The following is a 17,268-nucleotide window of genomic DNA, read 5'->3' as shown; positions in this document are numbered from 1 at the left end:
TGCCTTAAATATGCCCTGTTTAGAACAAACAGAATCTGAGGAATTGGGTAAGCCTATCTCTCTGGAAGAACTTCTTAAAGCTGTGAGAAGTCTGACCAGGGGGAAAACACCTGGACCCGATGGTATCCCTCCAGAGCTGTTACTACAGTTTTGGGACAGCCTAAGCCCAGTATTGTTGGAGGCCATACATGCGGCGGTGGACCAGGGTCATTTTCATGACCATATGAATACCGCATTCATATCCCTGATACCAAAGAAAGGCAAAGATCAGACTGAATGTAGCAACTATAGGCCTATTTCTTTAATAAACTCTGATCTAAAGTTATACTCAAAAGTACTGGCCTCAAGATTGGATAATTATATGGGGAAACATTTTGATCAGACAGGGTTTATGAAAGGACGCTTAGCTGCAGAATATATACGCTGTTTGCTCCATATTATTCATCATTCTCATGAGGCAGATTCCCCAGCAGCAGCTCTATCACTAGACACGGCCAAGGCGTTTAACACAGTCAGCTGGGATTATTTATGGGTGGCTATGGATAAATTTGGTTTGGGACCCAAGTTTATTGATATGGTTAAAGTTCTATACGGAAACCCCTCAGTGATGGTATGCACTAATGGCTTACACTCTGATCCATTTTCAGTTCATAGAGGAACACGTCAGGGTTCACCTCTTTCTCCTGCCTTATTCCTTCTGTCTATTGAACCGTTCGCACAGTTTTTCAGACAATATCAGGCTATTACACCTATCCAAATCAAAGGGTCGAGGCATGTGATATCTTTGTTCGCGGATGATATTATCTTGTATATGTCAGACTTGCAGAAATCCCTCCACGGTTTACTACCCATATTTGATGAATTTGAGGCTATGTCTGGTTATAAAATTATCTGAAAAAAATACTCAAAGATGTACAGCAGAACCTTGCCACGTGGAGCAAAATGCCAGGTTCCTTACAAACTAGAATATCTGTAATAAAAATGAATGTCCTCCCTCGAATAAATTTTATTAGCATGATGCTTCCATGTGAGATGTCTCACATGCTTTCTTGTTGATCACTGATTTGTAATGCTCCTGTTTCCCATCTTGGGATTTTGTTCATAAATAAAAAACAGTGAATCATAAAAAATTTTTGAGGCATCTTAGAAATTATATGTCAACAGAGGCTGCAAAAATGTACATGTTCTCTCTTATAATGTCACATATTAATTACTGTCTACCAACATGGGCCACTGCAAACTCCACGACATTAAAGCCGATAATATCTTTATATAAACAAGCTGTCAAGATTTTAGATAAAAAAAAATCAAGATATTTTCATCACTGTCCAATACTTAACAAATATAGGCTTCTAAGTTGGAACAATCTTGTTATGTTTAAAAATTGTTGTCTTGTATATACAATCCGACACAGCTGAGCTCCACCACCACTCTGCAGCCTACTGCAAATTAGATCATCTGTAATCAGTGTTACTAGAGGGGCTGCTAGAGGTGATTGTGTAGTGCCTTACAAGAAATCAACTTTTGGTCAGTCAGTTTTCACTTATAAAGCAGCTGGTCAGTGGAATACAATCCCACAAAATATAAGAGAGTCCAGTTCTTATAGTTCATTCAAATTCAAATTAAAGAAATGGCTGATAGACAACCAAGTCTGTCAGCATTAGTGTATGAGATTAGAGGGGTGTGTGTGTGTGGGGGGGGGGGGGGGGGGGGGGGGGGGGGCGCGTGTGAATCTCTGGTGTGTGTGTGTGTGTGGAGGGGGGTATCTTTTGTGGATGTTTGTGTGTTGGGTTTGGGTGGGTTGTAGACAGATGTGTAACACGTCTGTTTTTTTATATGTATTGTAATTGTTTTATTTTTGTTTTGCTTGCTTTTTTGCTGTTATTTATTCTTTTAATTAATAGGTAATTTTGCCATGCTCCTTCTGGCAGGGGGACTACCAATGTAAACTAGCCTTTTGGCTAATTGGGTGCATTTACATTTTCTTTGTAAAATGTCAATTAGTGTACACTGTCCCTCTATAACAAATAAAGTTAATAATAATAACAATGGTAGGGAGAAAACCTATCTGGAGGAGGTGGAGGCATTGTCATCATGGTGCAAAGACAACAACCTGAACCTGAACATCTACAAGACAAAGGAGATGATCCTGGACTTCAGGATGGAGAAGCAGAGGAACCATCACTCCTCTCATGATTTATGGGACTCTGGTGGAGAGAGTAGTCAGCTACAGGTTACTTGGCGTGTACATCTCTGAGGACTTGACATTGACCACCAGCATCTTCACCCAAGTGAAGAAGGCGAGACAGAGCCTGTGCCACCTTAAAAGGCTGAGGAACTTCAAGATCTCCACAGCTCTGCAGAGGACCTTCTACACTGCAGCAATAGAGTCTGTGCTGCAGGAGTATCACCACTTGGTACGGTATCTAATGCCATTGACAGGAGAGGTCTCCACAGAGAATTCTTACAGTGCTGAACGCACAATGAGGTGAGCATTGCATGAGATCCACACCAGTCGGTGCACAACCAGAGCCAGGAAGATATGACAGACAATTGAGCAGAGGTTTGCAGGTCTTTGTTACTCCCCATGGAGAGATGCATACAGGAGGGCAAGGAGTTGTGTGAGCTGTCTCAGGGGGTTTTACTGAGTGGATGAGGGGGTGTGTCTACCTGGAAAAGAAGCCATGGATTTTCACAATTTCAGTTCAGTTTCCTTCACTAATGAATGACTTCAGTTAGTGGTGTCCCCAACAGGAGGTAAGAGGGAGTTACACATGACTTTCAAGCCAAACAACCAAGTTCAACTCAAATTCCAACTGCTGATCTTTAAAAGTGACTTTGCTTTGCGATGTCATTTTAGGTTCCAATGAATTTTTCCTCGGATGTTCAATCCCTGTTTAACACTTTACAACCTCCTTGTTCAAGGTTTTACCACACAAACTGGAAACATTTTCTGTTATCACAAGCTAAACATACACATCGGGAAAGACACCATTAATACTGAACCATATTTACCGTAAATTTTGGTCTATAAGCCGATACTCTTTTCCCAGGCTTTGAGCACCGCGGCTTATAATACGGTGTGGCTAAAATATGTTTTTTTCTTTTTGTATCATTCCGCCAAAAACATTTTGCCTCGTAACATTAGACCAGTAAAATTAGCGAATAGTTCATGGTGGTCTAATTCTGAGCCTGTTCACTTCGGACACTGAAGAAGATAACTTTGCTGGTTTTAGTGCGCAGGAGGAAGATGAAGAAGGCGATCAATGACTTTTCTTGGTAGGCTACTGTCTTTTATTTTTACGAGACGTGTTACAAGCACTGTTCGTAAAAAAAAAAAAAAAAAACATTTACACCACGTATTTGTGCGTTACCAATAGGTATTTAAGTTAAAACCATCAGTGTTACAGGCACTGTTTGGGGAAAAAACCCATTTGCAGCATGTATTTGTTTATGTTACCATACGCATTTAATTAAAAGTTTAAAAATCCTCACGTGTAACATCCTTCTCTATAAATTTCTCATTACAATGTGGACACCTGCGGCTTATAATCTGGTGCAGCCTATACAAGTACAAAATAGATTTTCTTTTTAAAATTAGAGGGACGGGCTTATATTTAGGTGAGCTCTATAGTCCGGAACTTACGGAAGTTGTTGGTTTTATAGTGTGCTGAAGTCTAGATGTTTTTTTCAGGAAAGGCCTTGCTTATTCTGCAAGACAATTTCAAACATTATGTACCTGTCTTTTTTTTATAAAGGTATGAAACCAGACAGTAGTGTTTGTACTGTAAAGCTGTCCGTGTATATTTCTCCGGTGAGTTGACCTTTTCTTTAAAATTAACATTAGTATTGTTTTAAGGACATTGAACAGAGTGCCCAATGGAACCCTGTCTGTAGCAGCAGGATGGACCAGCGAAAACAGCCAAAATAGATAGAAATGAGCTTTTGTTGTGAAAATGGTCTCCTCATTTCTTATTCTTGATAAACAAGCTGGAACTGGGACTCAAGGTCTTAAATAGTGAACTGTTCCTTTAAAAACCGATGACATAATCACAACATGCACTGAATTGAACTGAAAATATATTTATACAAACTGAAACTAGTACTGAAACTTATACTCACGACTCGGAGACCGCATCCACTCAGATTCTTATACTTCTTTATTGGTCATACATAGTACGTCTTCTTAAAATGCACGCGTGCTGGAGCAGGAGCCCCGGGCGCAGTATGTGCATTGCACCGCACATTTGCTGAATTTAATGGTACATGACGTCGCCCAAAGCATCCCTGCATGTAGAAACTTCATGTCCCTCATCCGCGAGTTGATCACACTGATCAGAAATTCACCAAAACGACTCGCTTGGTTCAAGGACGCACCATCGCTGAGACCTCTCTGCCCCACTCGCTGGACTGTGAAGGCGGCCTCTTTACATATCGCAAGCCAAAGCTGCCATATCCACACGTCGAGAGCACGCGCTATATATCTTAACGATCGCGTTCTGTTTTCTTATATCACGCGTGGTATAAGGACACCCGTAAAAAGCGCCCCTTACGGGACGCGCTGTATATATCGCAAGCCAAAGCTGCCATATCCACACGTCGAGAGCACGCGCTATATATCTTAACGATCGCGTTCTGTTTCGAGAGCACGCGCTATATATCTTAACGATCGCGTTCTGTTTTCTTATGTCACGCGTGGTATAAGGACACCCGTAAAAAGCGCCCCTTACGGGACGCGCTGTATAATGCTTGAGCACGCGTGCCGAAATACACCACGCGTCCTCTAGATGCTCACCTCGTGACTATAGGGTGTTTTTCTTCCCCAAGTTTTTAGCTTCTTGTCTTAAGCCACTGCTTTTAACATCTTTGTGTGCCTAAATTGCCTTGTATGTGTCTTATTATTTTATGCTACATCATTTTAACATGTGTTGGACATTGCTGTCAGTGTTGCAACTGCACACTGCGCCTATGTCTTTGTATATTATATATAATAAAACATAATAATCAAGCTGGAACATCCCCTGTGTAAAGGTAAGTTCAGTGTGGCACTGGCCATCTAGAGGACGCGTGGTGTATTTCGGCACGCGTGCTTAAGCATTATACAGCGCGTCCCGTAAGGGGCGCTTTTTACGGGTGTCCTTATACTACGCGTGACATAAGAAAACAGAACGCGATCGTTAAGATATATAGCGCGTGCTCTCGACGTGTGGATATGGCAGCTTTGGCTTGCGATAATATATAAACGCCACTCTCCAAAAGCGCCAGCTACACACACAGAGCGCGAGAGAAATGATTGACACACTGAGAGGCGATCTGAAGGCTATTCGGGAAGGATTCGGTGAATTTTGGGAAAACACTACAGCAGCAGATGACATGGCTTTGGAAAGCCCGGTTTTGCCCCGACCAAGAAAAATTCCCCGCCGGTTGGAAAACGCAATTGCGCCGGCGCGCAGCTTCCAGACACCTGACGAGCTATAGTATATAGTGGTTGATTGTGTCACTTCAATGCTCGGATTTTTCCGTGGGTGCTCATTAATCCCCGTGGGTGCCCGGGCTCCGAAGCACCCACGCAGACGGTGCCTATGGCACTGTGTGTTAGATTAGCTTTAAAAGTTTTGATTTAGTATGATTTCAGTCTTAAGCCCAATTCGCACGGGATAAGTATTACCTATGGATCACTGGTAATTCGCAACTACCCCCGCACCTCTGTAATTTTTTGTGGCGCATTTGGACGGGACAAGCAAAAGTCTGTAATTTACTGAAATCACAGACATCATGAGCGGATATTCCATAATTGTCGTAACTTCCTGTTTTGCCCCGTTGTACCTGGTTGTACACATAGGTTGAACACACAGGTGTGCGTTCAGACGGGACTTAAATTACCACAGGACGTCTGTGTTTCGCCAAAATACAGTAGGTAATTTGCGGCGGAATTATTACCCCACAAATCACGGACATGGCCCATTCGCACAGAACTCAGACATTCTCTAGCCTGGCGACGCCATCCTACGTACTTCCGCCCAAAGATTTTGGCTCCGCACATAGTCTGGCCAAATCCCCCTACCTCGGTTCGCTCAGTGTTTCGCCAATCAGCAAACAGTTGCGAGTGGTGACGCAGAACTCACGCGCGGAGTCCATTGTAGTCCATATAATTGTAGTTCAACCGCAGCGGAAATAAACATGGCGACGGAAGAACGCTAGAAGCTATCCATGAAGTTGTCTCAACTCTGGAGAGCATTACACAATTAAAACGAGAGCAAGAGGAATGCCTCGTCAATTTTGTTAGTGGCAAGGATGTCGTAGCTCTCCTTCCAATTGGCTTTGGGAAAAGTTTGATTTATCAAATGGTACCGGTATAATGAAAGCGGATGTGGGAAGCGTGATTCGCGAGCTAGAGCCTCGCGAGAGTAAGCATGAACCTCGGCGCATAACCTACGTCATTTCTAAACATTATGATTGGTTAAGGGAACTCCGTTACTCCAATGAATTTAAGTTGCTGGGTAAGGTCCCGCCCTCCATGGAAACGGATTCCTCTTGGGTTTTCCCAGACTGTTTGACAGAGTCAACAGTCGGCTTTCGCCCAGGCTAGACATTCTCCGCAATTATTCCGAATTACGGGGGGTCCATAGGTAATACTTATCCCGTGCGAATTGGGCTTAACTTACACATTTACATCTATTTTCGAAGTCTTATTTTAGTCAAATTGTGAATGTTTCAATTGTTTTCTAACCTCAGGTAAATAACTTAAAGTACTTACTTACAAAACCACTTCATCAGTTCATCTCCTTAGTTCCCAAACATGTACAGTATTTCAGCTGGTTAAGGCGAGACACTACAGGTGAATAGGGTAATATTTTAAAATAATAGATATCACCATGAAAGTTCCTCAGTTGATTACTTATACAAGTATGAAAAAAAATGTATTACAAGTTTTAGAAATATAATATTATATTTCCGGAAGATAAATTGGAACATATGATAAAGCCAGGTGCAAAATTCTTTGTTCATTTTGTTTACACACAAAATGAAAAGAAAATTACAGAGGGATTTCAGGATATCTGCTTTCAGTTCCTAGGAAATCAAAATATACTGCCCATAGCCTAAAAAACATCAATTTGTGCCATATTATTTTATTATAATGTCACATAAATCAGGCCAGGAATGATTTATCAACAAATTTTTGTGTAAATATCTTCAGAATACTGCTAAGTGTATAACTGGAAAGTTTGGTGTTAGTAGGTGCTCCATAGGCTGAGATATTGATACTGGAAAAATACAAAAAAATGATTTTGAGAAAACGGCATTTAGAGATTTAAATAGTGGAATTTATTTTGGTAAATTTGGGCAAAACGTACTGCCGTGAGTCAAAAAAATGTGATGAAATAAACATTTTAATTTATCTTTTCAACAATTTCTTTATAGCAGGTTGAAAAAACACTAATTGAAGGAGTAGACTGGCCCAAAATCTAAAAAATGACCACTGCATGAAAAATCACTGTTTTTGCCTGCCGTGTCTGGCCTTAAAAAAAAAAAGGAAACAGAGTTGTAGTCTACATGGCTGCGCACTGTGAGTGCAATCTCTTGTCATGGAAAAATCTTCCCTTGCTTCCTAATACCTCTGATGAGAAATGAAATGTGTAGATCTCTGTCGTTTTTGCCGGCCGGCCACGTGTTTATTTTCTCCTGCAGAAGGGTCAGTCCTCACCAGTCAGCGTTCATGGTGAAGAAAGACCCAGGACAAAGGAAAACAGTTGCATTTATACAGAAGGAGGGTTTAATTCTTTCAGGTGCGTATTCTTCAACTGTCTCCTTGCCACACACCCCCCCCCCCGGGACGGTCTTGCACTTTGGGGAGATGCAGAATCTGGTAACAATGGTCATTCAAATGATTCTTGTCTCTGTGTTAATCAACAGACACATGGTCTGCAGACATTGGGTCTACAACAAGGTGTCATTTAAAAGACAAGTGATCAGCAGACATCAAATTTACCATAACACTCTGCACACAGTCATAGCGCAACAAAGGAGTAATGCATTCAATCGTCTGCTGACTCTTCTGCTCATTTACTTCCTGTCATGCATCTGTGCCATTACAAGTCATCCTGTCACCCACAAACTGATCTACATGTATTTCAGCAGCTAATCAGACAGTTACACCCCACCTCTGTGTCTGTGGATGCCATTAGCTGCTAACGCTCTGCTCCTTTGGGCACTGATACAGTAAATACACTTAATTGTGATGAATTGTTTCAAACTAAAAGCTCCACTCATGAGCCCACTTCAGGAGAGAAGAGTTTACTTAGTCAGAGGAAATCCAAAGTGATACACTTGGATAAGTAAATAGGTGATGGGAGGCTGAACTGACTGGAAGCAGCTGACATGGGTAATTTGTCTACTCCAAAGAAAATAGAGCTGAAGGGGCATCTGCGCAGGCGGAGAAGGTGAAAGGCATCCTGGTGAAGACTGGACCTGCGACTTTTACCCACTGAGTAAATTCAACGATGCCAGCACACACACACAGAGACCAAACCGCGCCTCAGTCCTTAATCTTCAGTGTCAAACCAACTAGTCATACATCAGCTGGGCTGGCCATCTCCACTCCTTCTTGGCGGACTTGGATAAATGTGTTTTGTATTTGGAGCTGTTAATAGTTGTCCCGGGGGTAATTGCAGGCAGGGAGCAGTCAAATTTGTTCTAAACTGTGTGTAATATAAATAGATGGTGATCATTAGATACACTTCTTCGTTGTGTTAACTTTGAGATAAATGGGGAAGAATGCCATCTTATCCACGGTAGACCCTGAAAGGATTTAGGACAAAACATGTTTTGCCAGAAAAAAAAGACAAAAAAGACAATAAACTGACATTGGGAAGAGTGTCCTGATGCTACATTGATCATGCTAAATTGATACAGGAATAAACCCAGCGCTGTTGTTCACCTTGATGAATAGTCTCTTGCCTGCATGCCCTCCAACCCTGAACTTCTCTGTCCAGTACCTGAAATTGATTTGAGCAAGATGAGTTCAAGTTACTGATGTGGAAAACTTGCTGCATGTTCTCTGCCAGCAAATATGTGGTGTTTCTACTCACAAGCTGTGCTACGAATTTTCTGACCTTGGCTAACTTTTATCCACAATCCTCCCATTTCTTGAATATTAGTTTATGGAATCACGTGCTCAAAGATGAAAAAAAAAAAGAGAGACAATCATTCAGTTCAGCAGATACATGCTTGTGTTGTATCCGAGCCATGCTGTTAACCCATGCTGGGGGGGGGGCACTGCCCCCCTGAGAAATGCCCTGTCCATCCAAAGAAAAGCCAGAAAAAAGGCCACGATTTATTATCTCTGTTTGTGTCTTGTATTGATAGAATAAATGCAGGTGGTGATTTAAAAAAAGCCTATATCTGCAAAGTTTATAGCTTTATTTATTTTTTTGTTATTGTGTTTCCCCCCCTCTGTACCCTTAACCCCTTGCTGCTGAAAAAAAAGGCGATTTTCACATTTTCGGATGTTTTTGTTGTATATAATGATCTGAAATGTAGACTTAATGAAGGTAATAAAGAGCTGGAGTTGGCTGGATGTCTTGCCCCAAGCATCTACTTGAATTTAAACCCTCAATGGAGAATGTGGAGCATGTTAAACAAAAGCTATTGCATCCTAAAGTCCTGGTCTATAAACCTCTCCCAAATAGGACATATTTGCAACATGGCGAAGGGGTTAAGGGGCAGAACAATCGTCAAAACTGCTTTCCAGTTGGTTTGTTTGAATTGTTCTTGGTCTGTCAGTCCTCCTCCATTCAAATAGCAAGCACAACGCTGTGCGGGAGTTTACTTTAAGCCCGCCACTATTGTCTTAAAAAAAACTATAACCCACACAGATTTTATTAAAACATTTTAATAGCTAGTAAGTAACACCAAAAGACGTGCATAGGTGGCTCATTAAAAAGCAGACTTCATCTGCCCCTGTCGCTGCACAAGCGTTTTCTGCCCCCCCAGATGAGCTAACTGCCCACCCACACATGCCATTCTGGTCACACCTTTGGGTAGAATGCGATTAGAAAGGGGGACACAGAGTAAAATGATTCCAGTTAACACCAATAAAACTCAAAATAGACTCAACATTTAGTTTTTGACTAGTTTGTGAGTGTCATGGCATTGCCTATTTTTATCAGATTTTTGTGTATGGACCTTATAATCAGAGGGTTTAGTTTTTAGTTTTAGTTTTATTCCCGATATATTTGTTTGTGGTGCATTACTGGTTGAAATATGTGTAGTGTCAGGCTGCCTAAGCTCAGAGAAACTGTTAGGCAGACAGTTTAACACAGTTTGAACATTACATGACTCTGACGAAACTTAATTAAATTTGCAAGAAAATTCATTTTGCACACTGCATGACAAACGGGGCTTACCATGACTGTGCAGAGCAGATAGGTACATTTAATAAATCCATGCTGTCTTATCTAAACATTTGCATTCTCATACTGACAACATGAGCCCCACAACAGAATTCAAAGATTAAGGAAATGGTATCATCTTCCATCTGCCCAGCAATCTACAGCGCACTCAGTTGATGCTCCCATAGGCTTGCTTCCCTTTGCCAATAGGTGGTTGCCTGATATACACATCTCACCTGATACTTATGCCTCATACTCTAGGCAATCCCTTGTCAAAAGAGGAGACGTCGTCATCCGATCTCAAATTGGAATAGGGATTAGGAAACAAAACATACTGATATTATTCACTATATTCATGCATATTCAGAATCTGGATTACAGATTAGAGATTAGAGCGCCATTTTGTCAAAAATATTATAAATGAAGGCAAAACAATAAACTCATGAAATCGTTTGCTTTCCTGTTACGCCAGCATTAAATTTGTTCTTGGCCTCTGAGAAGCTATGCAGCGATCTGAAACACTGAGTATTAACTTACAAAGTTAAACTGTATGTATTGAAATGCTATCATCATTTTTTTACATGGCTGAAAAATGTATTTATTAGGATAACATTTCACAAAAATGTCTGGTACATGAAAATTATAGAGTGATGACATTTTATATGTAAAAGGTCTAAGTTAAACTTGATAGTGACAACATTATTTCATGCAAAAAACTTTTCCAAACTTTAACACTCAAACAATATTTTGTCATGACTTGGTAATCATACTCCATCGAAGTTTTCACTGCAAATCTGGCCAGACTAGGATAAAACTCATAACTTGGGGGGTTTGCAGAAAGGCATGGTATAGGTGTATATATAATTCTAGTTAATGGGTATATATGTACCCCATCATTATGTAAGAAATAATTTATTCTTAAATATTTAATGTTTTGGTATAAAACAGCCATTAAAAACTAATTTAAATACATTTTTATTTAAGTAACTTGTTGTATTTACATTTCATTTTGGTAACAAACTAATCAGCTGGAAGATAAGATTAAAAGACCCAGTCTTGATAGAGGTGAAGCTTTATTGTAACTATATAGTGTCTAAATCAATATATTCCAATCCTGCAATCAATGACAGCAGCAAATGGCCTGCACCAATTACTGAGGAATTCATTTCACTCTTTTAGTGCTGAAACTCCAGTTCGTCTGAGAAGCTCGGCAGGTCATTTGCAATTTGCAACTGGAAACAAGGTTAGGTCCTCAAAGCAGAAGACTGAGGTAGTGTGCTGTAATACTAAAGCTTAACTGTCTGTGTATTGGTCTATTTAATTCTTCATTAGCTCTATTATCATACTTTAGTGACAAAATTTTTTTAATATTTCATATCCATAGTCACATACAAAACAAAAAGCATTTCTAGTAGATATGACAGCTCTTTATAATGGTAACATTCCTTTGGAAATAGGAAGAGAATCCCATTAGCAACGTAATCCACTAAATCACCAGTAAAAAGTGGGACATGCTGAGAAGAATTACTGAATCTGTTAATAATTCTTCTGTGAGTTTTTTAATAATTTACATTGCACGCAATGATCCATTGCTTGTGTAAAAGTATGGATTAGATCGATATTCACATGTCAATACTTTGTGTTGTTAATTACCACGGCCATCCTGTAAATCTCTGTGAGGTCTTTCTAAGACAAATACACTACCAATTTGTTGTCTAAAACTAAATATTTAGAAACGCTACACCCTTTAGAAACCCTATTTAGAATTTAGAATGTAGAATTTAGAATTTAGAAACCTACTACATTAAAATGTGACACGTCAACACTAGCATGTGGTTGCTTGCCACAAGTCTAAAATGGACACGGTGCGGTCCTATATGAGGTGCAATAGTTGCGCACCTAAAACTAAAAGCACAATCCATCATGGCAGCTGTTTGACACTGGGTCTGGACTGGCCCCATGCAAAGCTTGCTTACCTTCATAGCTCAAATGACACCCGGGAAACACTGACCTACATAAGAACATGGCACATGGGGGCGTGAGCAGTTGGTTTAGCTCACCTCACATATTTGCTGATTTATTTATTTATTTCTTCTCATTTTGAAGGTCTTTATGTGCACTAAATTGTAATAATATCAGGCACCGTGTGTACTGAGCGGCTGTGAGATTTGAATTTGTGCACTTCATACACAAATTGATTTAAAAGCTGAGCAATGTTGTAGGTTAACAGTAAAAAAAAAAAAAAAAAAGAAAAAAAAAGCCAAAACAATGCTTGATGCTTCACCACCTATACACACCTGTTGTCATTAGCTTGTTAAGGTCAGAAAACATGTGACCTTATTTACCAAACTAATGCTTAATATTTATAAAAAAAACTTTTATAAAACCAATAAATTAACTAATATCAGTTCTTGTGTTTAAACTTTTGCAGTTTAAGGTGAAAAAAGGCTGTTTCTTGTCCAATTAGCTTCCCATAATGCTCTCGGGATTTAAACAATCTTTATTTAAACAATTAGACAATGGGTAAGTACCATTAGCAGCTTAGGTATTTAGTGTCACTTTGATTATGCAGACGTATGCTGCTCTAATCCGTTGTAAAATGTAATGCTGCATTAAACTGAAAGACAAACTAAAAAAACAAAACTACATTCTACTTAGTTTGAGAGTTGGGGGAATAAGCCTCCGCTGTTCAAAAAGACACTTACTAACAGAACAAATCGCAGAAGTTCAAGGTAATATCTTGATCCACTGCTGTGTGAACAGCTAAAATCCCTCAGGGTAGGCAGAATAATCAATAACCCAGCACAGCCAAAGAGTCAAAAGTAATCTTTGCCCATGGTAAATTTAAGGATAAAAACCGTCACTTCAGAAGTTATAACCGAAGAACCTGTCTTGATACGTGTTATTCGCCCGGAGCAATTTTTCATACACGGGGTTTCTATTTATTAGGGGTAATTTGCTTAGAGAGGAGACACTTGGCAGAGCTGAGAGGTGATACAGACAGACAGCACGACAGACGGACATACGGCAGGACTGACAGAGCAGCCAACTGAACAGCAGAACCAATTCACGCGCAGCCGGGACTGCTTCTGGCGGCAAGCGCGCGCGGTTCGGAGAGTGCAGCGCGAGATGAAGCGGAGCGCCGGTGCCCCTCCTGCACCTGCTTGGACACCGCCACCACCAGCAAGTACGACCGCCGCGCCGCGGTTCATAACGGGGGACAAAGAGAGACCCATTTGAGGATATGAACCAGCTGTCTCGGAGTAGCAGGCAACTGTAGAACTTCTGCGCGTTCCGCTGAGGAACTTTACCGTGAAATGTGGATGTGTTGAAGTAAGCTACTTTTCGTTTTTAAAAAATGTCCGTGGGCTGTTTTTTTTAAATTATTTTTTCTACGTCGAAGACGTGTAATATTCTTAACTTCAAATACAGTAAGATTATTCCTTGTCTGCTTAAGCTGTTTGAGATGTGGCTTTTTAACACATTCCAGGATCAGACTACTTATTGGTAAACCCTTGTAGGAGTAAACTGGGACAGAGTTTTGGTGTTAGTTTTTCTTTTTTTTGTCCATTTCCTTCACCGATTTAAGTAGCTACTTTAACCACACAGCCCCATGATGATATGATTACATTCCAAATATGTGTAGATATAAACATCAAATAAATCAACTGAATTTATGTAAGCGTTTTCCTGGAGACTGCGTGTGTTCCCCAAAAAAAGGCAATTTGCCACATAATGCTCTGCACATCTTAAGTATTACAGATGGAGGCTTGTGCAGCTGTGTTGTGATACAACTGGATGTTGAGCTGCACTTGGTCTTCAGTGTGTGTGTCACGTCTTTTCCGCATCTCTTGCTGAGCAGACTAATACAAACTAGATGGGGGCCCCTTTTTAAGACCCGTGAGGGAATGGGAGAGATGCTGATTGTAGCCTGAAGCCATAAGGCTCTCGCAAAAGAAAAGAAAAATGAGAGCACACGGATGACCTCGAGCACAGCAAGGGGTTTATTGTGCGATCAGCTGAGCCCACCAGAGGGTGCTGAGTGCTGTGGAAATGACGCTCCTGCAGGACAGATGGAGTCATTTTAGAGTGGATGGCTATTCTTATCATGGGGCTGTGAGTGAGAGACATCAGTCCTTGGAATGAGGGAGCTGTACAAAGAAAAGAGAAAAGACAATCTCATTGTCTCTGAAGAGCTGTGTTTATCAGCCGTGAAATCATTTAACTGAGATTAATATGAGCAATGCCCCGAGATCGGGAGCAAGATTGTGATTTGCCTAATCGAATGAGAAAATCAGGCGAATGACCTGTCTGTAATTGTGCCTGCTGCTTTATGAGATTTGGAGAAGAGAAATGGATTTTTTCTCAGTAATCACGTTACATATTTTGTAAACTCTGCAGGAGTAACATTCACAGCGCTCATTTTGGAGAGACAAAAGGCACTTGCTTTTAGAAAATGACTTGTGAGGTTCGACCCTTTCTGTGGACACCGTGTACACGCGTGTGCACACTGTATGATAGAACTCGTGACTTCTGTTGAAGACTAACACTATTTTTTGCTCTTTTCAGCTCATTGCATGACCTGTGGATTCCTGTGCTGCTTAGTCTGTTCTCTGAAGCTTTTCCTGATTCTAAACCTGAGATTACTGGTTGCAGTCGGAATATGCTCAGTGAGCCGCTCAATTTTTGGATGAGCTCTTTTGAAATATCTTTCAAAAGATTATATAAAACGCTGTCGTATCAACTGGAATGGATCGCCGCTAGATAAGCGCACACATTTCCGTGAAAAAACTGATGATTTAGAAATTTTGAACTCAAATGAAGCGGCAATCGTCCCCATTTTTTTGCCAAATAACAGATGAAACTATGATCACTTTTGCCTGACAGGACTTGTGGAAAGTCACTGCTGAATATGCAGGACTTAGCAGGGTTTGGTATGCCTTGGAAACCCCTAATGTTCAATGGCTGTGCCCTTTTATGGGGTTTGTTCTTTGGAATATGTCTTTCAAATGCATCAGTGATGGCTTGTCCCTCAGTTTGTCACTGCATAGAGAAGAATGGCTTAACAGTGGTCCAATGTATGTCTCGTAACCTGGAAAAGGTCCCAACTGATCTTCCTAGAGACACCGTTATCCTGCTTTTGGCAGCAAACCACATCACCCACATCCCCAACCATGCCTTCAAAGAACTGCACTACCTTCAGGAGCTGGACCTGTCCAACAATGACATTGAGACCGTGGACGTCGGAGCATTTCAAGGTGTTTCTGACAGCCTCCTTGTGCTGGATTTATCAAACAATCGCATCGAAAGTGTCCCCAAAGAGGCATTTTCCCGTCTTCGAGCAAAAATCAGCCTCTCGAACAACCCGTGGCACTGTGAGTGTACGCTGCAGGAGGTCCTGAGGGAGCTGCGGCTGGATCCGGAAACGGTGAATGAGGTGATCTGCCACACAGCCGTGCAAGAAGAGTACGCCGGCAAACCCGTAATCCAGGTGCTGGACTCAGGAATCAACTTCTGTAACTTTCACCACAAGACTACCGATGTCGCCATGTTTGTCACCATGTTCGGATGGTTCACCATGGTGATTGCGTATGTCATCTATTATGTCAGACACAATCAGGAGGACGCCAGAAGGCACCTGGAGTACCTGAAGTCACTGCCAAGCAACTCTCAGATAAGCAAGGACTTTGACACCATCAGTACGGTTCTCTAGCAGGCCTTTGTGACCCAGGGGCTGTTGTGCGTTTGCGTGAGTGTCTGTAAGTATCTGAATAAAAGTGCGGTTTTAAACAGAGTGACTAAAACACTGTTGCAACAAATAATCATGTTTTTAAGCACGTTATTTGGGGTTTTTAAGTGAATGAAATCAATCATTTTTATCTTAATATAGTCCAAGTAATGATATATTTTGTAGTATTACATTATTATTGTTTTGGTTTCATTAGATGTGAGTAAATGTTGCGCAACAATCAGACAGGGAGATAGCACAAAGTACATCATAAGAGATGATAGCTGTAGTAGGAGATATAAATCTCTATGATCTGATGTCGATCCTCGGTGAGATTGAATCTGAACTGAGATGGATGAGGAGGACATCGGTCTATTTATGTTACTTATTTATGTTCTTAAAGTCATATGTCAACAATGAGAGCATTTCTACAGGACTTCTGCTGATGTATGAAAAAGGTGAACTCACTCAGTCTGTATACCAGCGCAGCCTCCAGAAAACCTTTACGCTGTTTGTCTTGCAATTGATATTATGTTGTACAGCCAAAGAGACATCCCATGTGGAAAACTAATAAGTATCTAAACAACATTAGGTAACCACACACTTTCAGTTTTTTCTGTTCATTCTGAATTTCTGCGTCCCATCCCAGGGTTATGTAAGAATAGCCTAAGCTACTTGTCCTTCTAACCCTTCCCAGACTGATGTGCAACAACATTGTGGCATCGTGTTAACACACACCTGAATGCTTCAGACCAGAAACTGCCAAACGTTCTGCTTCTATAGAGGTGCTCGCACTTGATGAGAATAAGATGAACAAATTCATATGACCAACAGCACCTGACTGCTACTCATCCTTTTAATCATAGGCAACTCAGTTTTTTTTACCCAGGGCTTCTGCAGTTGGCTTACTTTTTCTTGAATAGTGACATGTGTGTTGTTGTTCATCTGAGGTTGTATTTACCTCATTTTGAAACCCGATAAGGACCAAATTAGCTTTTTTCTCCGCTTTGTCTTGATACTTAAAACCTTAGAATTGAATGAGGGTTTACTTTATTTTTTACACGACTGTATTTTTTCTTTTGTTTTTAATCAATGCACAGAAGGGAGACGTGCAGAGGCTGGATGTTAAACATTCCCAAATCTCAACAA

General features: G+C 40.8%; 1 protein-coding gene across 1 annotated transcript; it reads left to right on the top strand.

Annotated features, from left to right (window-relative positions):
- The first annotated feature begins 15,303 nt into the window (after positions 1-15,303).
- On the top strand, positions 15,304-16,104 carry LOC142396088 (leucine-rich repeat-containing protein 3-like). Its single transcript, XM_075478625.1, has one exon. The coding sequence runs from the start codon at positions 15,304-15,306 to the stop codon at positions 16,102-16,104; it is 801 nt and encodes a 266-aa protein (XP_075334740.1).
- The last annotated feature ends 1,164 nt before the right edge of the window (positions 16,105-17,268 follow it).

The sequence above is a fragment of the Odontesthes bonariensis genome, chromosome 12 (assembly GCF_027942865.1).
Source record: "Odontesthes bonariensis isolate fOdoBon6 chromosome 12, fOdoBon6.hap1, whole genome shotgun sequence".
Taxonomy (NCBI): Eukaryota; Metazoa; Chordata; class Actinopteri; order Atheriniformes; family Atherinopsidae; genus Odontesthes; species Odontesthes bonariensis.
This window is presented reverse-complemented; position numbering and strand designations above follow the sequence as displayed.

Coding starts and splice junctions, on each gene's coding strand:
- LOC142396088 (XM_075478625.1), top strand. CDS start 15,304: ATGCAGGACTTAGCAGGGTTTGGTATGCCTTGGAAACCCCTAATGTTC.